We start from the raw sequence: 27,462 nt of genomic DNA on the forward strand, positions 1-27,462 counted from the left end.
ATGCTTACAGGAATGCCACTTATGCAATCTGAAAGGAATGCTAATAGAGTTTGTTTTGTCAGTGATGTTTGTTGTTATCAACTGAGATGTGCCTATGTGTTTGATGGCTTTATGAATTTCCCTGAAAACATTGTTTATCCTGTAGACTTGGATGGAAATCACCATAAATGTCACCCTCCTTTAGATCCTGACTCTGCAGAACATTTAAGAACATACTTAATTCTGAATAAAAGTTCACTGCTTCAGTAAGAAACAAATATAAACTTAGCATTAAGCACTTCTTAAAGGACTTCTGCTAAATCACAATGTTATTTTCAGGTAGTTTCATTTTCTTTAGCATTCAATGATTCAGTGCTGTATGATTTATTGCTTGTTACAATGCATCTTTCATCACTACCTTTCCTGCTCTTTTGTTGTTCAGATATGCATTGCTGCTATAAATAATGCTGTTGTGTGAATATGAAAAAAGAGTTTCCTCTAGCAACTATCATTGTATGCTGTCACAAAGTTTGTGAAGGTTAAAGATTAATGCTTAAATAAGGTACGTTAATAATGTTCATATTATATATCATATATCTTCTATGCACTGGCATTATTTTTTCCTCTTTTGCTAAGGGAAGAAGTGTTATTGAATAATGATGGTTGCAATAGCTATTTGAAAACACTGAACAGTTGTTTTATAGCTGCAGATGATTCAGACCTTTAAAGTTTGGATCATTTACTGAAGAGATGATCGGCTTTTCTTGCTGTGTCCTGTCTATTATATAGATTTTCTGCATGGATAATTCATCTTGCAGTGTGCTAATGCTCTCATGCTTACCTACACCTAAAGGAAGGGCCTCAAGTTTTAAGTTTCTTGCAGCTGAGAATATGTAAATGTAGATGAGGTTTAAGCAGCATGGAAAAATGCTCAGTTAGCTCAAGTTTTCTCTCATTTTGTTCGTTGACTTTTAAGGTCTTTGCTCTAAGCACCTATGTCTTCTGTCACAAACCGTGTGGATCTTACCTACTGAAATCAGTGCCCTCTGCTCTCCTACCTGGGTGTCACATGGGCTGATGGAGAGCAGCAGTGCAAAGTCCTCTGGTGAGTTTGTAATTGCCTGACAAAGCTGGCTTATTGCTGCACTGAGTAGGATCTGTAGATGAGATGATGTTTCCACCAAACCCCTGATTTAGGAGACACTGCCTTTTATGACATTGACATCTTATGGGCAGAAAAAAGAATCATTACTGACTGACAGGCAGAACTTGACAAAACAGCTGCTAGTAAAGTAGGAGGTACGATTCTCTTTTATTAAAAGACAGTGATTTATTTGAAGTACTGGATCTCACACACATCAGGCTTAGTGTGTGTTTTCTGAATCCCAGGCAGTTCCAGCAGAACCACGCCAGAGCTTGCAGTGCCTCTGTCTGAGTTCAGGAAATCGAAAGCTCATTAACTTTTGGCTCTCAACAGACAGCTGCTCACTGAAGAGCCCTGTCAGATCTTTGGCTTGTCAATTTGTACAAGAGTTTGGAAACAGGAAGTGGAAGAAAGGCACTTGGGGAGTGAAGGGAAGGAAGTTTCCATGAGCTAGAAATCCTGCTTTTTATTTTTCTCCATTTCCAGCTAGAATAATGAAACAGGTCTGTGCAGCAGCTGGAAATACTTGAAGGTGTAGGTATGCCCATGGATACAGACAGTGGAAAATTCAATGATATGGGAGAACTAGGTGTGCAATAGTGTGACATAGTGTGATGAGCTTTATGTAATTTGTCATCTATGTCCTTCTTTCAACTTTTGGCTGGAACCATCTGGAACCACCATGATTGGTGTGTCAATAAACTGTAATCACCTTGAGAAGCCCACCCACTGTCTTCTGCATCTCTGGGGTATTTTCTTCTGGTTCCAATGGGCAGCATGCAGGGCTTCTGTTAGAGATACTGAGGCTGAGTGCTGTTGCTGATTTTTAAACATCAGCAGGGATAGTTGTCCTTTATCTTGTTTACAGGTAAAACTCATAGAGTACCTGCTCTTCCTGCTGTCACTGATGGCCTGTCAAGCCTCTCTTAGCTTTTCAAAACAACCCATCAATGTTTAGCTGGTTTTTATATGCTGGATTTGTCCTCAAAATTCCACCTGAATTTGAAAACAATCATGATGCTTCACACAGCTGATTTTTACCTTTTGAAAGGCAGACCCTGTACTGTGTGCTTAATTTTCAGAGAATGCATGGAGTTAAAGTGGTCTTTGGAAAGCCATCTGGAGGGAAAAAAATGCCACAATACTGCAAAATGCTGGAAACTGATCAGCCACTTGCAAGCTGCTGTATCCAATCTTTCATATTCCTGATTGTGGTAGTGGGCTTCTGAGAAAGTTGGTTTTGGTAGAATCAATGTACTTTACAATAAAGGCAGGCCATAGGACAGCTGTGTCTATTGATTTTTTAAATATAATAATGGCACAGTGATTGTGCACAAATGAAATTTCATCTTGTTTCTTCAGGTTAAGGAACAAACTAAGTTTTCACTTTAAAACCATGCTAGTCACAAGCAGCCTTTTTCCCACTGCAAAGGTGTAGGGGATTCACCAGGGCAAGCTTGATAATACACCTCCTTCAGTGGATTGGATTTGTTTGCTCCTGCAAGCACGTTCCCTGTCCCCAGAGAATTTGTCCTGCTGCAGTTGAAACCCTGCCATCAGAAATCAAATGCAAATGTGTTAATTAATGAGCAGTCTTTATGTAGTGAAGTATATCACCAGAATGTGGCCACTCAGGCAGTGTGGTCACTTCATAACCTGGCTCCACTAGCAGGTATTACCTTGGGTGGCTTTCAGGTTGCTCCATGCTGTAAAATTAACTGTTGCTCACCTCTTTCCTTTTAATTGCTGGTGTCAAATTGTTGAGTTCACTCTTCCATTTGCAAGGCAGCAGTGAAGGTACAGAAACCACTGACAGCTGAACTCATTATTTATCCACTTTATAGTGTTCAGGAGGGACATTCTGTGCTTTAATGATCTCTGCTATAAAAAAGCATTTAAAAACTCAGTCACTATGTTGATGCTGCAGGTAATGGCCAAAAACCTCAACCTACATGCCATTGGAACTGTATCCCTAACTCTGCGTGACTCTGTTCCCTCAGTTGGGATACTTGAGGCTCCTGGGGGACACCCAGGACTGGAGGTGAGCTGTGTTATGCTTGGACAAAGGGGCTGAGCCCAGGTGACAAAGGCAGGAGGGTGCTCCCTCTCTGTTATCCAGCTCTTCTTACCCACCAGCTTGGTTGATGCCAGGAACAGAGGAGAGGACGAAAAATGTTCTGCCTCTGACCTGAACTGGAGGGTGTTGCTCTTAAGTGATGACATGCAGATAAGTTCTGGATTCATCTGCAGGCAAACCACTAAGAACCAGTAAGAGGCCAATGTGATAAAATCTTTATCGTGCTTTTGCTTTCACAAGCAGTGTTCAAATTAGCAAAGACTTTCAGCTAAAATAACAGGTCAGAGAAATTTCAACTTCAGCACTTTCTTTGTGGAATATTTAATTTTCTTTATTTTACAAGTTTTGAAACATTATAGCTTCATCTACTTGTAACTAAACGAAAAAAGCTGTTACCTGACCTAAAGCAACACAGCTGAAAATTTCTATTTTCATTTCGAGTGAGCTCATACCTCCTGTCCTCATAATTTATTAGCACAGTTCCAAAAAGTAGTGTAGGAGAAAAGGCACAGAAGGTGAAATGCATACGTAGTCTCAGCTAGACAGAGCTAAGGATATGCTATGATGTGGTACAGGCTCAGGTTAATTTTGGGTAGGTACCACAAAGATTTCAATATAACTTATTTAATGTAATTGCTGACCTAGTATTGAGTATCTAGAGAGTCTGGGATGAATTAATAAAACATATTTTCTTTTTTTTTTTTTTCAATTACAGAGATGGGATGAGAAATTGTACATTATATTATACATATGTATAATTTACTTTCTGTCTTTGAAGTCTAATCTATTTGACAGTCTGGAACAGTGATTTTAAATTCAGCTATGCCTAATTATTTGATCTTTTCCTTTGACTCTCTCTGCTATTCCAAACAGAAGAGATTTATCTTTGGAGCATGTTGGGATTTGAACAGAAGAAATTAGATGTTGACTGGACTTTTTTTAAGCATAATTAAAATGCAGGACCAAGTCACACTTCCATACCTTTAAGAAAACATTTTATTACATTAAATATTTAATGCTCAGAGTTAATCCATATTAATCTTACAGGACCATGCAGTGACTGTAAAATTGCAGGCCATCAATCATTCTTGAGCTCCTTGAATCTATGACAAACATATGGGCTAGGACTGCCTTATCAAGTTCAGGCAAACACTCCTTGAAGTTGAGGCATGTTTAAATCAGTAGACCAGACCATCCACGTCTGTTCCCTGCTCCATCCAGAAGATGCTGTTCCCTGCTATACTAACTATTTGATAATTCCTGGAGTGTGCTCATCAGGAGGAGGATCACCTGCTTTTTTTTGGCCTTACCCATGCTCTGATGTAGGGCAGGGACCTTGACCACCTGAGCAAGTGACACTGATGCTCATCAAACTGGGCAGCAGAAGTGGACAAGCCTTTGCCCCAAACTTAGCACATGTTGGGACTGAAGAAATGAGACTCGATTTTATGAAAGATGAGATCAAAATTGGATTTTATGAAAAATGACATCAAAATTGGACTTTATGAAAAATTAGCTGAAAGGCAAAAAAGTCCAATTGAGGTCCTTTTTTTAAGGACAGAAGCTTTTTAAGGACAGGAGCTGTACAAGAAAATGTGTAAAGTTCTCCAGTAGAGCCTTTGTTTTTGTTTCCTTCTTTAGATCTTACTTTTAGTTTGTCACTCATTGCTTCTTACTTTCCTACACTTGTGGTATGGGTTATGCAGCTATTACAAAGATTTTTGTGTGTTTGGGGTTGGGGTTTTTTTGGGGTTTTTTTTGTTTTATTTTGGTTTGAGGTTTTTGTTTGTTTGCTTGGCTGTATTTAAGTTTCTTTTAGGTTTTTTGTTTTTGTTTTTGTTTTGTTTGTTTGTTTGTTTTGTTTGGTTTGGGGTTTTTTGTTTGTTTGTTTGTTTTTGTTGTTTTTTTTTTTTAACTAACTATCCACTCATTGTGTGTCCATGATTTTCAGTACAGGGAGCTCTGAAATTTAGCCTGAGTAACTTAAATTTCTAATATATATATATATATATGTACACACATAGGTATGTATAAATTTATGTTAATTTCCCAGACATTTCATTTTTTAAAACAGTACAGTTAAAGGATCACAGGTGTCAAACTCCATGTAAAAAGGAAGGGGGAAGGTTAGTTTTGATAAAAAAGTTAAGAATCATAGCTTTTTCACTCTTGATGGCTCAAACAGAATATTTTTAGCATTTTTTCAAGATTACATTTGTTCAGTAAAATATCTGTTTCTTTCGTTCTGGAGGAAATTCAGACATGTCTACTGGCATTTCTATAATGAAACAAATAATGCAAGATTTAAATTTTTTTTTCACTGAAACTGTCATGGATTGCTGCTTTATAAAGAGAAAGAGAATGGAGGGGGCCAGGTACCAGCAGGTATCCTATGAGATGCTCTAATTTGTGTCATTCCTTTCTCAAGGTGGTGAAAGGCATTTTCAAACTCTCACACCCTCAGGGAGGGCCAGGTTACTTGGATTTTCATCCAAGTTCTCTGAAACACCAGCTGCTAAGGTCTGCAAATGAGCAAAAATCAATTGTGTGGGTGCATGCTTTGGTTTTTTGAAGACAATCAAGGTCTTTTGTGGAAAGAGAAGCAAAATTTTTCACAGTATGATCACAAAATTAAAAATGCAGTTAGGTCTATCACTAGCCAGTAGACTTTCTAACCAATTTCACTGTTAAGCATGGTGAAATATGTAGCAAAAGGACAGATCATTAGTGATGTTCAAGCAGTATTTCTTCAGCTCCTAAGAGCAGATTTTCAAAATTATCTAAAGGAGACTCCCATGATTTTTTTTTTGACATTTTGAAAGCATGTTAAAATCCCTTCAGCTAGTCCTATGAATAAAAATATAAAATTATTCATTTTTTTGAAGAAAAAGATATGAAATGAGAAGTCACCAAATACATTTCATTTCTGTAGAGAAAAATTCAAAAGCTCTGTATGCATATGAAATTATTTTGCTCATCACCTTCCCAAAGAAGACAGATTTTAATTAATCCTTTCTCTGAAAAAGATATTAAATCCTCATCTAATCCCCAAGCAGCAGTTCATATAAAGACTGGAATTTTTTTGCCTGTTCGTAACCACAGAAAACATTATTTTCTCCTGAAGCAAATTGTGCTACAAAAGCTTTGAACGCTTTGAGTGTAGAGACATTTGCCTTTTCCTTCATTTAATCCCTCACTGGCTTGATACATATGGATGCATAACAATAATTTTTTTCCCTTCCAATTTTCTTTCTGTTCCAAAGATAAAACCTAAGAAACTTTTCAACAATTTAGGTCTTTTTAAAAGTTCTGAAAACTTAGCTCTGAGCAGCAGGTGCAACGAATGTCTCCCACACTGATTTCTGGTTTGCTTCTAATGACTTTAGCAAATTAGATATTGTATTTGCCACTTCATATATTCCGCCCACACCACTGTTATGCACTTGAAACTTCTCGCACTCCAGCTTCCCAGATGATACTTATTATTTTATCCTGTATTCCTTTAGTACAAGAACAATATTACCTGTTTCAGAGGTATGTTTGGACAGGCACTGGAAATTTCTCAGCTAACTAAAGGAGATATTGTTTTATCTGTATCATCTCTGCTTATACATATACGCATATGTGAAAAGAATCCACAGCTTACCTTCCAAAAGTAGCAAGCCAGATCAAAGCCAGATCAAAGGTGCCTTTTGGGGCTCTAAGGACTTGCAGGATCCTAGTTGCTGGTAGCTTTAGTTTTGGAGAAATCAGCAAAGTTTGCAAATTTCTAGCTTGGCACCACGCGATCTGCCAGTGCAGGTGGCCGCAAATGGAGGCCATTTTCCATGGGAAAAAGAAGTCATTTCCTCAGGGTCTGGGTATCAGATTAAAGGTGGCATTTGGGGCTCTAAGAACTTGCAGGGTTCTAGTTGCTGGCAGCTTCAGTTTTGGAGAAATCCAGTAAAGTTTGCATATTTCTCACTTGGCACCCCGCGGTCTGCTAGTGGGAGTGGCCACAAACGGAGTCCATTTTCCATGGGAAAAAGAAGTAATTTCCCAGGGTCTGGGTATCAGCACAGAGCTGGCCTTTGAATCAGCTGCTCACAGGTTGTGCACAAGCTGAAAAGGGCTGGGCCCATTTATTTGCATGAAGATCTGGTGCTGCTGGCCCTCAACATACTGCACATAAAGCAGCTGTCCTCAGCTAGCTTGTGAGGGCTGCCTGTGTGCAATGCCATTGTGAGGGTAATCATGTCCACCCCAAAAACAACACCCTAGTTCACATTTCTCTGAGCATTTGTATCATTATACTCACCTTTATAATGGTGAGCAAAGAATCATTAGCATGAGATATCCACATTATTGTCACCTTATTAAAATGTCTGGATGATCTAAGAGACACAACAGTCTCAAAATGTAGGAACATAAAAATACTTGATTGACTTTATTTGCCTAGTTAGAATCTGCTGCCTGTTTGGTCACTGGGGATGTGAACACTTACAGCAACTGTATCCACAACCTTAAACTGGTTGCTAAATTTTGTATTTTTCTTTAGACAGTCTTGTTTTTTTGAACTATGCTTTCTGTGTTCAAGTCAGCATGTGAGGCAGTTCTGTTTTACTTCTTCATTGGATTGGAACCGTAATTGAATGGTTTTACTTGTGCAGAAATGGAAATGATAGCAGTTCATTTCCACATTTTTAATGAAAATAAATGTCATGGTGTGATCAGGAACGTCAATGTACTGCTAAGGAGTATCAGAAAATATACGAAGAAGTATGCCTGAAAAATGTATTAGCAAAAGACTATGTTATTTTGGAAATGAAGGTTTGTATCACACCAGAATAATCTACATCTACATTATAGTCTAAAAATAGCTGGCTTGCAGAAGACTACTTTTTGATATACAAAATATATTTTACAAAAATTTTTATGGCACTTGTTTTTCTGGCAAACAAAGTTATTAAACACCCTGCTTGTGCCAGTGTGCAGTGACAGATAAGCATGAAAAAAGCCTTGGAGATTTGAGCCATGCTGAGACTGTTTCTTCAGTGGGTATTTCTTCACCTCTTTCTGGTTCCTCTTCCTTTCCACTGCTCTGCAGTTCAGTGAATTCAAAATAAGTGCTGGCACAAAACTGCTGGGGTTTGAATAGCTCATCCCTTTTGCTGCCTGAAAATATACATAATTGCTCTTCATGGAGATGACCTGGGATGCAATTGTACAATTGTATATTATGGCAAATATTATCTTCTTCCCCCCACCCACATAGTAATTCTGACTTGGATCATGTCATCTTACATGTTTATTTTCTGTCTACACACTGGTTTTCTATGAGAGAACAGGAGGTAAAGTGTATATTTTTCTGGAGATGGTAAAAAACTAAGCCTCAGTACTTAAGGATGTTACATTGTCCAAACTGCTCTTCAGGTGTAGTAATGATAGCAGTAGAGTGCATTTATTTTACTCTACCTTAAGTTTTTTAAAGGGAAATTGGGTGAGAGTTGTTCCCCTTCCATACAATGACTTTTTAAATTTCTGTGTGTGTGTGTGCATCCATGTGAAGGCAGTGAGAAAGAAGCCTGCTACTGCAGAGCACTTTTAGTCTGCTCTGTGTAATTTCTTCAGCCTTTTTATAAGTGGAATTAAACCAAAGAGCAGTAGGAATTCAACTGTCTGCTCCTGTATTTAATAAATAATAACCCTGCCATGAAATTGCAATTGGTAATAAAAGGTCCCGCAATTCATCTAATGGCTTTCTACCTCTGTTGTAAATCTCTAATTCCACTCTGCTGCTCATCGCCACAAGACAGAGTGTATTCATTACTTCAGGCACAATTTCTTCCATAAAAAGTAAGACCAGGGATGCAGGCATTTAAATTTTTTTCTTCCCACACTTGCTTTTCTTCCCAGTACCTCTCTATGATGGGCACATTTTTTGACCTACATTGTGGGTTGTGCTGGTCTTTTCCCAAGGTTTTAGTATTGACGGATTAGACCAATTCCCTTTGTTACCCTCTTCTATCTCTAGCATCTGTAGTACTATTTTATCAAAGATTAAAGATGGCAGTGTAGTCTGCAAATATGTTCTTATGTGTTAATTGCAATCTTCTTGCTATGTTTGGAACTTTAATTTTATACTTCACCTAGACTTGCAGTTTTTTAAAACCTTCTGCTCCTGCTCCGCACAGTTTTAGTTACTGCTGATTTCACTGGCTCCAATTTGGCACTTGAGGACCAATGGTGTGGTCTAATGTGAATGAGGCCTTTTACTTAATTTTAGAAACCTAGCTTCCCCAGCTACTTCCCCACCACTTGAAGTTGCAGCACTCACTTCCAGGAGCTGTTAGCCAAGATCGCCACCCTTCAGGCTAACATGCCACAGGTTGCCTACTTATAGTTACAAGTTGCAACTTTGAAAACAAGAAACCATTTACCCCTTAGAACTGTTAGAGAAAAACCCAACTACTAGAAAAACAATCTGTAAACAGAAAAAACAGCTTGTAAACAGGAAAAAATAATTTGTAAACAAATGCAGTCCTTATATGAACTGCCACTTCAAGAGTCCCAGGTTTCCATGAGGTAGGTGAACAATTGTTCTGGTTACTGCTCCATACACAGCTCTGTGATGTCTGTTGAGGGGCTGTCAGGAGGGTGCTGCCTGTGGTCCCCAGCAGGACATAGTCCATAGTCCAGCAGGCTGGACACATCTGGCAGGTGTCCAGTGTGTTCCAATGTCCATTGAAATGCATGCATATCCCGTCCCCAGGTAATAAGGTCCCAAGGACCCCCACCATGTATTGGTGAGGAGGTCTCTCATTACCTTGGGCAAACTGAACATCACAGGATGATTGTAGTGATAAGAAGTGATTTAAAATAATTGGGACTTTTCTAATAGTGTTAAATGGTTCAAAGTGTAAACTGTTTTTTGCTACTCTGCTCTGTAGAGTTTCACCACACATTCCCCTTTTTTGTTTATCTAACATACGTTTTAAAGTGCCATGTGCCCTTTCTAAAATGGCCTGTGCAGTTGCTAAATGGGGAATACCAGTTTGGTGTGACACACCCCAGAGATGTAGAAACTGTCTAATTTTCTGTGAAGTGTATGTAGGGCCATTGTCTGTTTTGATGATGTGAGGGATGCCAAAGCCATAAAAGCCGACTGCCAGTGTGCGATGGCATCCCGACCTTTTTCTCCTGCGTGTACTGTAACCCATATTGCTGATGAAAAGGTGTCAATTGAGACAGGTGCATATTTTAAGCAGCCAAATTCAGGGATGTGTGTGACATCAGTTTGCCAGATTTGCAAAGCACGCAGTCCACAAGGGTTTACCACCATCTGCAGCAGTGCAGTGTGACCTTGGCAGTCAGCACAGGTGCTAACAATATTATGAGCCTCTGTGTTTGACTGCTGAAATTGCTGCTGTAAGGCTCAAATACCTTGGTGGAAAAAATTATGTGATGCCTTTGCTTGTGCTAGTGTATCTGGTTGTGGTGCTGTTCCAGCAGGGCTAGCTAGCACATATATATATCTGCTCTGGTGTTGCCCTCTGTGATAAAACCTGGTAAATTTTTGTGACTCCTGATGTATAGGATATAATAAGGGCAAGTTCTGGCTTGGATAGTAAGGCATAGAGTTTTTACTAAGTTAAATACTTGTGCATTATCATTTTCCTTTAGTAGCGCTTGGTCTAATCATTGTGTGATGAGAGCCACATAAGCAGAACAGTTCCAACATTAGCAGAGTGTGGGGAAAACTTTGGAAAGCCATAGCTACAGCCTCTAGCTCTACTGTTTGAGGTGATCCATTCTCATATCCCTCCAATGTTTACCACTCACCTTCCTCTTTCACAATAGCCTTTCCTGTTTTCCCAGAAAGATCAGTAAACACTGCAATACCTTTTAAGGGTGTTCAGATACTTAGAGGTTTCAGAGATAGTGCAGTTTAGCCACTTAACTTTAGTAATACATGGCTTAGTAAGTGGTAAGTAATTTGTCCTGAAAAATTTTGCAAGGTACTTTGCAAGGCTGTACAGTTAGCAAAACACCATTCAAACTGCTCTTATGTCACAGGAATAATAATTTGTGAAGGATCTCTAGTATTCAATTGTAAACACCTGTGATGACATTTGATGATTAACTGTACAATTAGCTCAAAGTTGGTGGGTCTTTTTTGGTTGGTGAGGTAAAAACACCCTCTCTAGAATGTGCAAAGGGTCAGGCCAGTGTGTATTCCACTGTCCAATAATACCAGTAGGATGAAAATTAACAATAAGAATGAACACACTGGCATGAACACACCTCTGGGCATATCCAGTGGACATGTCTGTGTGTGATAGCTTGCTGTACTGTTTCAAGAGCATCTTTTGCCTCTGGGGTTAATTTTCTGGAGGAAGTTAATTCAGGATCGCCTTTTCAGAGGTCACGAAAGGGTGCTAATTGTGAATTGGTTAATCCTAGATACTATCTGACCCAGATGACAGTACCCAAAAGTTTTTGTGCAACATTTAGAATCTGAATTTTCATTGAAAATGGAATTTCTTGTGGCTGAGCAGTTTGGTTCATTATTTTGCATCCCAAATATTTCCAGGGTGCTTGCTGCTGCACCTTCTCTGGTGCTACCTGCAGCCCAAATGTTTTTGATGCTTGCAGCAGGCTTGGCTGAATCTATGAGAGCTCCTTTTTTGTTCAGGTTGTAATCAAAATGTCATCCATGTAGTGATAACAGTAGGCACCTGGAAACTGTTTCTGTCACCGATGAGAGTTCTTGTGCAACATATCATTGACAGAATGTAGGGCTGTTTCTCATGTTTTGGGGAAGAACTCACCATTGGTAGTGTTGCACTGGTGCAGTGTTATTAACACAAGGCAAACTTTGGGGTATTGTCTGAATGTAGTGGAATAGTGAAAAAGCAATCCTTCAGGTCCACAATCAGGATGTCCCAGCAGGAAGGCATCACTGTAGGATAAGGCATACCAGCTCCCAAAGTGCCCGTGCCCTCCATCACAGAATGGATTTTTCTTAAGTCATGGAGCAACCTCAATTTTCCAGATTTCTTTTTTACAATAAATACAGGGTCGTTCCAAGAGCTCATAGATGGCTCTATGTGTTCTTGAGCTAGCTGTTCTTGCACTAATGGTTTTAGGGCATCTAGCTTCTCTTTCTCAAAGGCCCACAGTGATATCCACACAGGCTAAGTAGAAAGCCATTTCAGAGCTGGTGTGGGATACCTTACACACTTTAACAAAGTAGCTGCTGTTAAAAATCCGTTCCCATCCGAACTCCCCATGCAGAAAAAACTTCCCTTCCCCACAGGTTCAGTGGTGCAGCAGTGATGTAAGGCCGGATTGTCGCTGTCTGGCCCTCAGGATTTTTCATCAACACAGGACTGCTGCTCAATCAGCTTTGTGTGGTCCCTCCGAGGCCAGCAATGGCAGATCCTGCAGGTGTTGTAGATTGTGATGAAAGCCATATGTTGGCAGAGTGATGTCTGGCCCTGTGCCAATCATTCCACTGACCTTTATCTGCAAAGGGTTTGCCTTAGGCATCGTAACAGTGCAAACCAGATTAGGTCTTTGATCACCCATGACCTGAGTCCAGTACACCTGGGGCTGTCCTGTTGATTTGAAGCCTTGGTCTCCTCACTCCCTAGAATCTGTTTTGGGGACACAACACGTAAAAGGGACAAGTTGAGCAATTCTGTTTTTTTCAGGGATAGTCACGGGTGGAGTAGGGGTGCAAACCATTGCATGTATTTGTCTGGTAAAACCTGCAATTTTGCAGAACTGCGACTCCAGCAGGAGTGCTGCAGTGGGGATAGTGGCCCGGCTTCTGGGTATTACATCTGAAGGAGCTCCTGGTGATGCATTTCCCAGACCTGCCCATGGAGGCAGGGTTGGGGGTGGTTTGACTGGAGGTGGAGCCCGGCCCTCTGACATGCTCCACAGAGGTGTAGGAGCCAGCACACTTGGTCTCAGGAGGGGGCCATCTTGGCATTTCCATTGTGATGCAAGGTGTGGGCTGCTCCAGCAAGAGTGGTGGGGGCGTGATCCTGCTGGCTACATGGCATGGCATCATGGCCGTGGGATTCTCGCCTACCTTGGTGGTGCAGAGAGGCATTGCACAACATTTTGGAGCAACTGCCACGTGGTCTGGCCCTGCGGAGCGGCGCAGCATGGTGTGCCTGCCCAAAACAGCACCGTGGTCCATCCTGGCACAGTAGATTGGTCCAGGTGTGGGGGAGGTGGTGGCTCTGGGGTCCACATGATACTGCGGGATGGTCCCGGGGTGCTCAGCCAGTATGATGGTGTGGATCAACCTGGGACAGCAGCCTGGCTTGGACACTGTGGTCGTGCTGGGCCCCACTCCACCATGCATTGGGTCATGTGGCTGAGTTGCACCATCTATCCCACAGCAGCAGGCCATGTTTCCACAATGGCCAGGGCCAGCTGGAGCTGACACAGCGGGACACAGAGAAATGACTGTGCCGCTGCCCAGTGTGAGTGTGCTTGGCAGTGTGGCGTCTCCTCGCCGCTTTGCTCAGTTGAGAAATACGCCACTGGCAGCGCATCCCAGTGTGGGGTGGCCCATCGGTCTGAGCAATGACAAAATGCCCAGCTGGCATATCGTTCCCACCTGGAGCTGCTTTCTGGCTCCCTGTGGTGATTTTGCAGCGCTCTGTGGTCACTCCGCCTGTCCCCATCCCTTGCTTATTATTTAACTGTTTTAGTAAGTTCAGGATGATCCTCCACGGCCTTACAACATTGATGGCTTGTATCATCACCAATGGAGGCTGTGGCAAGTATATTTCGGCCAGTCCTCTCCCAGATTAATAAGTCTGAGGAGGTCCTTTCAGACACATCAAGTTTGTGGCTTTCGTACCACGTGAGCACGGCTAGCAGAGCCCACGTGTCATGGGCTGTTTTTTTAAGAAAGAAATTCCATACCTTCAGAATGGGGTTTTCTGGTGTAGAGGTCCATACTCCCATGGTGTTTCCAATCCACAAGGTGGGGTTTGAAACCACACGGCACACTCCGTCATCTGCCGCCGGGATTTCCCAGCCATTTTCTGCTGCCCACAGCAATTCCCACTGCTTTTCTGCTGTCCCACCGCCTGTTTGCAGCAATTATTCTGCTGCCCACAGCAATATTCCACTGCTGGTCCTGTCTCCCCACAATACTGTGGTTGCTTGCTGTAAACGGCTCAGTTGAAACCTCACATGGGGCACCATGTGTTACATGGAGTTGGTGGTTGGAGACAGAGACAACACACACCCCAGGATTCTCATGTGACAGCAGCGTATTTTATTGTCCTCACCCTCCATAAATAGGAGGATTTGAATCTCCCAGTCCAATCAGCTCACTGGTCTGGCTTAAACACCTCCTAGCTCCTGTGCCAGTGAGATGTCTGCAGCTTAGGGTGGAATGTGATTGGGTGAAGTCCCTGTATGTATTCAAATCCACCCTATCATAGCTCAACCCAGGGGCCGGTTTATGGAACTGGGCTGGCTTTCTTATTTATAACTGAATTAATTGCTCAGCCACAGACCAGCTGTGACATGTACCCAGAGCTGGGGATAACTGTGCAGGCAGGAGCATCCAGGTGAATGGAGAATGACATCCAGAAGGGCCTGAGTTTCTGTTACATGTTTGCTTTCCAAAGCTCTTATGGGAGTGGAGGTCTCTTGGTCAGGGTCAGAATGGGAATGTGCAAAAGAGCAAGGTGCTTAATATCTTCCCTGAACTCCAAACCTGAGTCTTAGCCATTGGATCATACCCTGCAGAAGAAGAGAGAGGTTTGTCAGATCCTGGCATCCTCTGAAATCTAACAGGGTAGTAATTCCTATATCAGTGCAAGCTTGAATGAGAATAATGGAAATGACCTCTTAGTGCACTCATCAGAGGTAGCAGAAAGAAGGTAAGGAGTGGGAAAAGAGAAGTATTTCTCTCCCAAAATAGATATGATGTGGTTATCCATGCTCTGTAGATTAAGACGAATTAAGAATAGGTATAGAAGTGACTAGAGTAGACTATTTTCAGTTGGAAGGTATCTACAATGATCATCTTGTCCAACAGCCTGTTAAATTGGTTTTGGTTCAATTAAAAATGGGAAAAGGAAAGAAAATTTCTTCTAAGCAACAATGTGAAAACAGAACTGAAAAGGACTCCTATTTATAGGTAGTAAATGCTTTATGTGTCAGAAGCAGCTAAAAAGTTGGTTTGTGGAAATCCTGAAACCAATTTTCCTCCAATGGCCTTCCAGTACTGTGGAAAACAGAGCTTTGGACTGCTGAGGCTCTGGCTTGTGGCTCAGGAGATTTTACAACAAGCTGCTGATGCCAGCTGCAGACAAAATAGGATCTAGTACCCATGACTGCACAGGCTCTTGGCCTCCCTCTCAAGGTACATTGGTGCTCATTGTAGTTAAATGGGACCTTAAGCAGAGGGAGGAGCGGGGCAGGACAAGCATATGGCTGGTGTTTTGTTCCCTGCAGTTGCCTTGTTAACAACCATACGGTGTGCCGGGCGATGCAGTCGGAAGGGCTGGCTGCATTCCTGCCGGCTGTGCTGGGAGCTGGCCTGGGCTCACCTGCAGCCACCTTTCCCTTTTGGCAGCTTGGCTTTATTTCTGTGCTCTTTTCCCTTTCCAGCTGCAGTGCTTTGAGAAGGGCAGACAGTACCTTGGCAATTGGAAATGGAAGATTTTGAAGGAAAAATCTTTCTGGTGGTGATGCGAGCTGTGAATTTATTCTACCTACTTACTGGCATCTGTACACATAGCTACATGCCAGCACCTGATGGATGCCATACATTTTGGCCACCTGCTCAGCTCCTTAAAAGTTAGAACACTCTGACTATGTTGACTATCTCAATATTTTTATAGGAATGCACATTCATCAGGCATCTGTTTCAGTTCATGGGGCTTGGCTCCTTTTTGTGGAAGCTACTTGCCATTCTAGTCACAGAACAGGAAGAAATTCTGCTCTGTAACACACTAAATGAATAGAGAATCAGGCCCTTGCAAAATATATGATTTCCTTGATGGTAATATTGAGGGGAACAGACTGAAGGGATTTGAAATCTCAGGGTGTCTGACAGTTCCACTAACACAATATTCATATTTAATGACATTCATCTCCATGTTTTCTTTATCTGCTTGCTTCTTTTCAAAGATAATCCCTTAAGGATTCTTCATTCTTCTGCAAAAGTTTCTTAAGAAATGAGAAACGGCTGTGTATCCCTTTTGCAAAATGAGCCAATCTGGAATAAGACGACAAAAAGTAATAAACATGAGGAAAAATCTCCTCTTTAAAAAAAAATTGTTTAAATTATATAAGAAAGAGAAACAACCAACTCATATTTTATTATTCATGATAAAAATGTTCTGTGATTTTTACCACTCTAGTATTTTACTATGGGTAAAATCTAAGCGTTTGCAAAAGATCTGATTCAAAACTGACATTAAGAGGAAAATTCAACTTTCTGTCAGTTTGGGAATCTGATTCAAAGCTGGATGGAGACTTGACAGGTGAGACAGATCAGCCTGGAGCCTAGCAGAGAACAGTCATCTCATTCTGTGATGCTTTTAATATTTCAAAATTAAGTTTATACAGATTCTGGATGAAAATCAAACTTAATTTTTTTCCGTCAAAGAGAAGGGCTTTTCAGATGTAGTTGCTAACCTCTAACTCCAGAAACAAGACATTTGGGGATGCAGTGAACGCAGTGTCCTGTTAGTTGGCCCTGTGGCTCAAAGTGATCCACGTGGTGCAGATGGGACAGAGTCACAACCCTGGAGTCTCTGAAGAGTGTAGCTGAAATTCACACCTCACAAACTCACCTTCCTGAAAATGGCTAAGTTTGGCAGTGTCAACATGCTGCTACCATTTTCCTTTGACTTAACAAACTGCTTAGCACACGTGTTGGGTTCCTTTGGCACCGTGCCTCCAGAGAGATGCAGACCTGGGCATCCTGGGTAGGCAATACTCAAACAGGCTGGATTGATTGCCTCAAATCTGGAACCAAAAACATCTTCATGTGGTCCCAGTGCCTGGGATGTGGCTGGGAAGGGATCCCATGTTTCTCGACTCCTGTAGGTCATTGCTGTGTGTGAAACAGAGGGTTTCATGTGTGCCTTACTTAGGATGCAAGTATTCTGCCACGCATTTGCACTCACATTTATACAATTTTTAGGATGCAGATCCTGAAACTAAATGCTTGGGAGGATGTTGAAAACAGCTTCTGAAATCTTACTTTGACTCCCAATTTTTTTAATCCTAGTAACAGCCACTTCATTTCTGAAGGGTGGAGAATGGATGTTAGGGGTTTCTGTCAAGAAAATCCAATAACTATTTATTTACCCCATAAAATATCATTGCTGTTTCAAGTATTGGAGATGTAGAAATTTGATGTCATCTCCACCCGGAGGGGCTCAAAAATTGTATAAATGTGAGTGCAAATGTGTGGCAGAATACTTGCATCAAGTTAGGCACACATGAAACCCTCTGTTTCACACACAGCAGTGACCTACAAGAGTTGAGAAACATGGGCATCCCTTCCCAGCCACATCCCCGGCACTTGGACCACATGAAGATGTTTTTGGTTCCAGATTTGAGGCAATCAATCCAGCCTGTTTGAGTATTGCCTACCCAGGATGCCCAGGTCTGCATTCCTCTGGAGGCACGGTGCCAAAGGAACCCAACGCATGTGCTAAGCAGTTTGTTAAGTCAAAGTAGAATGAGTTTGTGACAGACAACAGGAATTGTGTCACTAATGTGTCAGCTCTGCTCTCCTGTGCAGCAGGGATGAGGGCACACAGCTGCAAGGTGGTGCTATGCTGCCAGAGCCAGCAGCTGAGTCCCTCTGAATTGCCCCAAATGTTCAGCTTTTGGGGAGAAGAGCTGTGCATTGGGAAGAACAGGCTAAACTTTCTCTTCCAAAGCTGGCATATAAAGATTTGGATAAGCATGTTTTTTTTTACAGAAAAGCAATTAACTTGCTGCTCTTTTAGAAGTGAGAAATATCTCATTCTCTTTCTTCCTAGAGTCTGATACCATTATTTGTTCTTTGCATTTAATATGATTATGCCTAACTACTCCAGGGTGCCAAAGCTCCAAAGAGCAGAAAACCAAATATTTTTTCAGTTTTACTATGAATGATGCCTAAATACAACAAAAAGAAATCTGCCATAAAGTCTCAGTAAAAAAATAATACACACTTGAGCAGACCTTTTTTCTGCCCATTTCAGATGTACCTAATCTTTTTAAAAATTTGACACATTAGAATATTTACACTGGCTGATTTTTGGCAGGTTATCTGCATCATGCACAAAAATACTGCCACACAACAATTTCTGCCAGTGAAGTCAAGATACAGATATAGATAGCATAGGAGGAACCTGATAATCCTGCATAGTCCCTCCTCCTACTGCTGCTGGGTTTTGGAGTGTAGCATCCTCTGTGATGACACCTCTGCCTGCCATGGAGCATCCACAGTGTGGTGCACAAAACAAACCATCTCCACCTATTGCACTTCACAGCTGTTGTGCAGGAAAGGCCAGAGTTTTTGCATGAGGAATTTCAGGCTTAAATAATCAAAATCACTAATTTTTTCACCTGATCTTTAAAAACTTGGATTCATTGCTTCCTGTTTTTTCTTTTCTTTTTTTACCTTTTTTTCCAGTTATCTACCTACATCTACCACATCATATCATCACATCACATCAAATCACATCACATAATCACATCAATCTCCTGGTTTCACTTTCTGCAGTTGCACAGGGTTTCCTCTTCTTTCCAGTCAGGAGTGCCATGCCACTGTGGGGAGATGAAAGATAGGCATTGCACATCTGCCCCCATGTTTCTGCACAGGCAGGATATCAGTTTTGCTGCACACAGCAACCACAGAATACTCTCTTTATGTTTCAGTGGAACCATTTATGCTCTTAGGTTTTCTGGTCCTTTGGTTCAAGGTTTATGTAAGAAAATGAAGTGTGTGTAGCTTCCGAGACTGAGATAAAGGCAACGGCAAATGAAGAGGCCTCTAAAGCAAGTTCTCTCTATTCTTCTTTCAAATAATTCATTCTTATTGCTTATGGATTTTTAAATATCTTCCAACTTCTGAAGCATGCTGTGGTGCAGTACTACAATACAGTGACTTTAAAAAAAAGCCACTTTAAAGGTTAAGAAGGAAGAAGCATATTTTATTATACATTAGATAAAAAACTGTCTTGCAATAATAATTGGACAGCATTTTACATTAAAGCAGAGAGAACACTGAATTTCTCTCCCTGTAAGACTGTCTCAATCTCCTAAAACTTTGAAAGTTCTCAGAGACTTTTCAAGGTCCCAGCTGAGGAAAATACAAAGTGAGTTACTGGAATCAGTCAGCTATTCCTTCAGCACAGAGGAGTTTCTAGGATTTGATCTTGCCTTTTGTAAGTTTTTGAGATTCAATCATAAAATATTTTATTTTGCCATTCATTTCAGAATTTGCTTAATATCACCATGGAGAGTAAGGTGGGGAAAAAATCTGAATACCAAATTTCAAAGAGTTGTTAATGACTTGTAGTGGTTTAAAAACAAAGCATTTTATTCTAGAGACTTAGCTTAATTCTAGATGTGGCACCACAGACACCCCATGGCTTCATATTCTGTGACTAAGCAGCATTTTTGCAAAACCAGTCCTCAACAAAACATGGCAGTAACAGTAACTGAGAAATACTCACCAGCAGAAAAGCTAATAATGGAAAATCTGAATTAGTCCTGTGTAGACTGGAGAGTGCTGGAGCAGGGCACGGCATAACCTTTTGCAGCACCATAAGCACTACTTAGAGAAAGTAGCTGGCAAAGCCACAAGACAAGTCACTCTAGGTTAGCCCTGAGAGCTGCACATGATCTGGTGTGTGGGGTGGATTCTGAGAAGCCTCTTACTGCCTGTAATACGCTTGAGCTTAACAACTCTGTAGGAATGAAAGTACAAAGAACCCACCAGACCCAAAAGTTCTGTGTAATAAATTTTAACTCTAGCTAAGAGAATTCTGTAAATATAAGAAAGAAATAGTAGAAGAAGGAAGAAGAGGGGTAGAAAAATGGTAAAATATTTTCAAGAAGCTTGGATGCTACCTAAATACTTAGCAGAGTTTCAAAGTCAACTTCTACAATCAGTCAGAAAAAAATGCAAAAATATTTCCCATGAGCATTTCCCCAGTGGTTTTCATCAAAAATATTGTGGTTCAATAAGATTTCTTTTTATCTTTTTTCTTTATAATATTTTTTAAAATCTATTTCATGTTTCCAACCCGTGAATAATTTGTCACTGTTAAATATTGATCGCTGGTGCATATTAGTCAGAATTGATTGGCTTGTGACTGGTACTGATTGTCTGTATTGGTCTAGACTGATTCCCTCCTCTAAATGACTCTGCTGAATGACTCTGATGACTCCAGCATCTTCTGGAGAGTCTGATTATTGCTAGACACTCAGAGGTTTCTGCAGTCTCTAGAACAGCCTATTCCAAAGGCTTAGATCCAGGCATGTCCTAACTTGAGAGGGTTCAGTCAAAATTTGGACCTGAATTTCCCCTATTAATACAGGGTCTGGGAGCTGGAGGGCTCTTTAGTGACCCCTCTCTTGCTGCTCATGTAGGCAGGGATAGGCACAGTCCCAAGAAGATCAGGGACATGGATGATGTGGGCATGTTGTGGAGAAAGCTGCTCCAGCACCTGGGGAAAAGGTGTGCTGTGCTAGCAAGAGAGAGGAGTTAAAAGCTCCTGAGCTCACCCATGGCCATCTGTACCTACATAAATGCAGGACTGGGTTTTGCCATGAGCAGGTAAGGAGAGATTGAATTGGTGGGGTGTGAAACACATCAAGTTCTGCTTAGGATTGCAGTGTCATTGGGGCAGAGCATCCTCGCAAAGCTGAACAAGTGCTGTATTTACAAGTGACTGAGCTCTGGTCAGGGAAGATGAGTGCACTCTCATCTGTCATCTTGGTGTACAGCTAGGCTGACACCACTGGAGATGTGCAAAAACATCTGAATAAACAGAGGGTATGTGGGATCGGTGCCCAGAAAATCTGTGAACAGAGTGATAATTGATTACCTCATTCTGAAGAGTCTTGAGCCTCTAAGTATCTAGGAGCTGTGCCTTTCCAGACAGGTTTTCCATATGGTGACAAAGCACTGCCTTCCTGGGTGTGCAGCACACTCCAGCTCTTTGCAGAGGTGAGGGAGAGGTCTATTTATGAAGTCAGGTAGATATTGACAGGTACCTTAAGCCTACAAACTTAATAGGGTGTTTTTTATATGGGAGAGCATGTTGGTGTTTGTTTATGGATATACACAAGACAAGATAATCAAAATCATATTGAGCTCAGCTAAGGTAAGTAAGCAATGCTGCTGGGTGGAATACCCAGGCTCCTGGGCTTAGTGCAGGGAGGAGCTCCATACTTTTACAGGTGTGCCTGACTCCAGAGCTAACAGGTTGGGGTGCAAGGTAATCCAGAGTCGATAAAGCACATGGCTGGGTCCATGTGTGCTGACTCTGTTACTGGCTGTTGCTGCTGGGAAGAGCACGTGGATGGCTGTTGTCAGAATTGTACCTAAAGAAAGCTCAAAGGAATGCCAGCTTGGCTTTGTTTTGTTTTTTTTTTTTTTTTCCTATCACTCAGCTGCACTGAAGCCCGACACCTCTGGTAGCCAGTGAGAAGCTGGTTTTGTGCTGCGCTTTTACGGGAGAAGCCTGGCTGCATTAACTCTTACTAAAACCAGCACCTAGACAACTTAAGCAAAATCCAGTGATGGAGGTCAACTCCACAGAAGCCAGCAGCAGCTCCCAGGGAGGCACCGGCTGTCTGGATCTTCCACTTGTCACTTTCACTGAAACGGTGACTTTCACAGAAGCCGTGGCAGAAGAGGAGTGGGGATCCTTTTACTATTCCTTTAAGGTATTACTTTAAGGGGTGCATTACTTTTCTCAAATGCTTGCAGCTTTGGAGCATTTTCAGCACATATGTGGGGAGGCAACTAAGATTATTTAACTTTTTTCCCCCCAGATATTGGTGGGGTTTTTTTCCCTGCAAAACCAGCTGACAGCATGTGTGAGGCATTTACTGAAAAGCAAAATACTTGTAGAAACTGGACTTCAGATTTACATGTCTTAGCTAACTCTATCCCCTTCCAAGAAAGGACGGTACTGGTTCTCTGTAGAGGTATTGTAATTACACATGCATCTTTAGTCAAAAGCTCGCATTATTTTAACACATTTTTAATGTAATTTCTGAGATGCATCATCTTGACATAAGGGATTTCTTTTCAATTTTCCAGCTGTAACAAACATTGTACACAAGTGAGACAGGGTTTTTGTTGTTTGGGGGTTTTTTAATCATGAGGGACAGGTTCTAATTTGTTTTTTGTTTGTTTGTTTGTTTGTTTGTTTGTGAGTTGGGGTTGCAGTGTCTCTTGAAAATCTGTTGTTAAGAATGCATCAGATGAGCCATTCAGTAGTGAATGCTGTTGAATTGAATGGGAAGTGTATTCAGTCATCTCCAAAACTAAACATCACCCTAGCAATATGTAAGTGTAGGAAAAAGATTGGAGAAGTTCTGAAGTTCATATTTCCTTCAGATTTCTATGCCTGGTGCTACTGCTTAATTTTGTTCTGAATGCCACGTGTCTCTGTTTTTATGGTACATTGTACAAGTTCAAGTCATTAAAAAGTCTGGCTAGGAGTGCCCTGCCATTCCTTCTGGAGCTCGGCACCAAAGAGACCAATTTCAGCTGGAAAGGTAAAGGCATTTATATAATTTGACAACATGTGAGGTAAAAGGGGATATATTCAGAAGCAATTTTTGTATCTGTGAGATTGGTAGTGCTCTAACAAAATCCTAGTGGAATCGGTGGAATTACAGCAGGTTCCCAGCCCTGATTAAGAAAGAGGTGATCCATAGTGCCAGTCTTAATTAGTGAGGGTCTCTTTTAACATGCTGCTTATAATTTCTAAGGTAATACTTGCTAGCTAGGATTTCAAGGGTGAAAATTATTTTTTATTCCTTTTTTTTTCCCTCTCCATGTTAGACTCCTAAAATGCTCTTGAAAAAAAAATCACAAGGGATGAGAAAAATATTTTAACAACTTTCTCTTTATCTCCTTTCTTCTTTTCACAGTTAGGGTTGTAAATCTGAACAATGTCATGGGAGCAGTATTTTATAATGGTAAAAGTGACAATTAATTCCATGATTAGAAAGTCCCCAGGCAGAAAAATGCTCATTAATAGGAGAGATTGAGTAAATTACAATCATTAGGAAACCAAGGATAGTCATGCATGCTCATCCATTGCTAAAGGAAGCAATTCTGTAGCTGAGGGCTTCTCATTAGACTTGCTCTCGGGTCCCTGCTGGATGCCTGGCTCTGGCACATGTAGCATGAACTTTCCAAGGAGACTCGCTGATTTCACATAAATTACTAGCTGTTGATAGGCATGGAAATATTTTGACTCTAGAGACGAGTGACAGCTGGTGCAGCTGTAGGAAAGGAAGGAGAAAGCACCTGCTCTGATGACTACAGTGCAGGGAAGACAGGGCTCCCTGCCAGCAATTTCAGCACTCTGTAAAACCCACATGTGGAAGGTGCTGCTGATACCTGTTAACGCCACTGGCCATCCTCCACCAGCTCTGCCCGTGTTGTGGCTGCATCCTTGCCCACTTCAACAAGCCAAGCAGCATTGTCTTTCTCTTTACAATGCTGTAGTTAAGCAGATAAAACAATTCAAGTTTCAGTTTTGAAAAGGCTGAATGAATTTGAAAAACAGAGTTCAGTGTTCAAAATGTAGTTTACAAACAGGGTTTGGCTTTTCAAACACACTGTAGCCTGTGGCTGGCTGTGAAGGCAGGCTGGGTGAGCGGTCACTACACAGGCTGACCCCAGAATCCCTGTGCAGATAGAGCACACCAGCTATTTATGCTTGGAAAATGTATGTGTAACCTACCTTAGCAAAGCAGTCGTAGGAAAATATTGTCTAAACTCATAAGAGGAGACTAGGGAGTGACACCCTGTGCCTGTGTTGATGACTTTTTAATGATTTTACCCAATGACAGCTGCCAGGGTATCTCACATGCTGCTCAAACTACACAAGCATGTGCTGGTGTCTTCTTTTCCTCCCGACATGCAGAAATATGGCTGGTACCCACCCCAGGTAGTGTCTGTGTTATACTGTGGTGGCAACATGACAAAAGTAAAATAATGTGCATTAGAGTATTTCAGCGCCAGAAAGGCTGAGCTGTGAATGCTTCTCTTCCAGAAAAATTGTGCTTCTGCCTATTCCTCTGCTTAACAACTAAACCCTGCACAGTTTCAGATTAGAGAATGTTTTACCAGCTCAGGTTTTTGTTGTCTTTTTGGGGGGAAGGCTGAGGGGAATTTTATTGATTTATTTTATCTCAAAAATGGAACATTTCCTCCACTTAGGGGAATGCAGATTTTCTTCTGGTAGTCATTACTACAGAAGGACCAGCTGCTCATCAAAGCTTTGCTAATTAACTCTAATTTGGAGCCATGTGGGCTAACTAAACTGACTCTTGACATACAGAATGGCAGCTTTTGGGGCTGGACTGGGTATATCCATGCATCACTCAACATGCAAGATGAGCTGGTGCTTTTCATAGCAAAGGTGCTGCCTTGTTCCCACTGCCATTTAGGTCTTGCTGCTGTGTTATGGCAAATTGAAAACCCAGATAATCTTTCTTCCTGGGTGTCTTTCTGTGGGGTATCCAGGTAGGTTACTGACTTAAACTACAAGGAATTCTGGTGGCTGTTTCAGCACCTAATTCAGAACTGATGTGCAAATTGGTATTAATTACAGTTCCAATCTCCCAAGCCAAAGGAGAGTTCATTACATCCCTTTACAATCTCCTCCATATGTGCTTAATCCATGTGTAAAAGGGCTCTAAGCATCAACAGCACTGGCCAAATACAGTAGTCCAGAAAGAGCAGAAATCATCTAAATACCTGCAGCCTTCCTCTACTTTAGGACCTTCTTAACTCTGCAAACCAGAAAACCACCTGGAGAAAAGGTGGAATCTCAGAATAGGTTTGGCCTGATTTTGTGCAAGGTTTGGGAGGCTTTGTCAGGGCCGGAGGAAGCATCTTCTCCTGCCAGATACTAAACAGCCCAGAAGTTTTCACAATGGTAGGAGCATGTGCTTGTCCTCAGAAAGATTGGGTAGGGATCATCTCTGTTTTAAGAGCTCTGCTGAGAAAGGAGATGCCCTGCTTTTATACAGGAAAGTAAAGTTTGGAGTGCTCAAAAAGACAAAGTGAGCAGCAACTGCGAGTTTTCTCAGTGGGACTGTGTTCCCACCATCATTTCCTACCTCCCAGCAGAGCTGGGAATCCATCAAGTTGTACATTTTGTTTCCTGCATTGTAGAGTCCCCACCTGTACAGCAGGACACAAAGGTTTCATCGTTTACATCCAAGGTTGCTGGGAACCCCAGTGCCCCCTGCCAAGTGGGAGCCTCAATCACTGGCCCAAATGTTGACATGGCCCTTCCTCTGCCCCATGAGCCCTGGTCCCTGTGCCATGCAGAAGTAGCACAGCAGTGACACTGAAGTGTTACAGCTTTCAGGAGGAACTTTGTGCCTATCAAAACCATCAGAAATTATTTTAAACTTATGTCTTTGACTGTACTGCCCCAACATTGCAGCATTCCCTGTACCCCCGTGTTTTAGCCCATGGAGCTCAGATATTAAACAGCGCAGCACAACCTAGCACAAGTGAGCACAGCTCTAAAAACATTAGAGCTTATCCATGGAGCTGATGTTCTTTACAAAGGTTAGGGTTTACCATCACCAGCAAAGAGCTGAGGAGACCAACATGTCGAGGGGTTTTGTAGAACTGTCCAGTAACATGGATTTGGCTCCAGGTGTTCTCAGAGGCTGCTGAAGTCAAAGTCGAATGTCCCTATCCTTTCATCCAAATGTAGGAGTCGCTTTATCTCCTGAAAAGTATTTGCTTATGCTATTGCTCATTCTGATTTTCAAGCAAATATCACAGAGCATCCCATCATTGAATGCATAATAGGAAAATAATAATGGGTGCTGTCAAATTTCTGGAGTAATCTCTGCAAATGCAATCACACATTTTAGAAAATAGACATATCAAATAATTCAGAGGTAACTTTGCAATCTTTTAGTGGGGAGAGGAGGAGGATTAAGTTTACACAAATAAGGTGTCAGGGACTCCTGCAATATGCTGTAATGACTGTTGCTATTCCTGAGATGCTGTGCTGAGAATGATCTCCTTGGAAAACTGCTGCTGCAGTGCTGTTGGCTAGGCTGGCCTCATCCAATGGCTTAAACACAGCACAGAAGGGATCTGGCAGTATGACAGCCCAACAGGGAGCAGCTCTGAGCCAGCTGGTTTGGGATGTTCTACAATAGCAGCCCTCATACTGCTGTCCATGTGCTCCACACAGGCACGTGGTTTGCACCTGTCTGCCTCTCCTATATAAATATGCTTAGAAAGTATAAATATTTTACATTTTTTGAGATATTTTAATTTTATCGATTAGGCACACATAATAATTTTATGTGATTAAGAAAAACAACACTTTGGAGTTTTAAATAGTGCTATCAAAAATAATAAAATTATGGATGGACCTTTGAGTCATCTAATGTTATCTTTCTACATTAAAAATATTTTAAAAAATAGATACACCATTAAAAATTTATGTTTTCTGATGAAATTTAAATCAGGAATATCTTTCTAATTCTGTGGAATTTTCCTAGAGTGCAATGGGTAAAACATCCTGCAATAACTGAGCAGTACCGGCCACATTTATTATCTGTCTTGTACCAAATCACAACAGAATGGCAAATAATAACTATTTGGTGATAGACTGAATTGAATTAATCACATTTGTTACTGTCACCATCACACCTATAGAGAATTTTGGAACAGAGTGGGGGCTTGTTCAGCTGTTGAGGTTGGAAGATCATTGCAATAAGCATGCATTAGATTGTGTGCACTGAAAGGACGACCCTGCTCATCCATGGTGAGGAAGTCAGAGATACGAAATAGGTTTTTTAAAAAAACAGAGGTTTACAAAAAAAAAAAATTGCTGGATTTCAAAAAGATGAGGAAGTAATCTTGATAAAAAAATTTCCCCTTTTCATGAGGAAGTGTCCTGATTAAGTGAATAGACTTTCTCAGCTTTTCTCTTTTCCTAAGTCTAAAAGGAAGAAAATATTGTAGATCTTTCCTCTATGTAACACATAAACA

The 27,462-nt window shown here is 41.4% G+C and overlaps 1 protein-coding gene across 2 annotated transcripts in view; it reads left to right on the forward strand.

Moving 5' to 3' along the window:
- The window catches only part of NPSR1 (neuropeptide S receptor 1), a 100,499-nt gene that overhangs the window by 19,630 nt on the left and 53,407 nt on the right, over positions 1–27,462 (forward strand). The window contains exons 1-2 of one of the 2 annotated variants that reach the window (XM_064418074.1): positions 21,361–21,408; positions 21,855–22,130. In XM_064418074.1, the coding sequence (XP_064274144.1) occupies positions 21,984–22,130 (147 nt within the window). In that variant the 5' untranslated portion in view covers positions 21,361–21,408; positions 21,855–21,983. Of the gene's footprint in view, positions 1–21,360; positions 21,409–21,854; positions 22,131–27,462 lie in introns of those variants that run through there. The other variant, XM_064418069.1, reaches the window with a different exon arrangement.

This window comes from Passer domesticus, chromosome 1 (genome assembly GCF_036417665.1).
Source record: "Passer domesticus isolate bPasDom1 chromosome 1, bPasDom1.hap1, whole genome shotgun sequence".
Taxonomy (NCBI): domain Eukaryota; kingdom Metazoa; phylum Chordata; class Aves; order Passeriformes; family Passeridae; genus Passer; species Passer domesticus.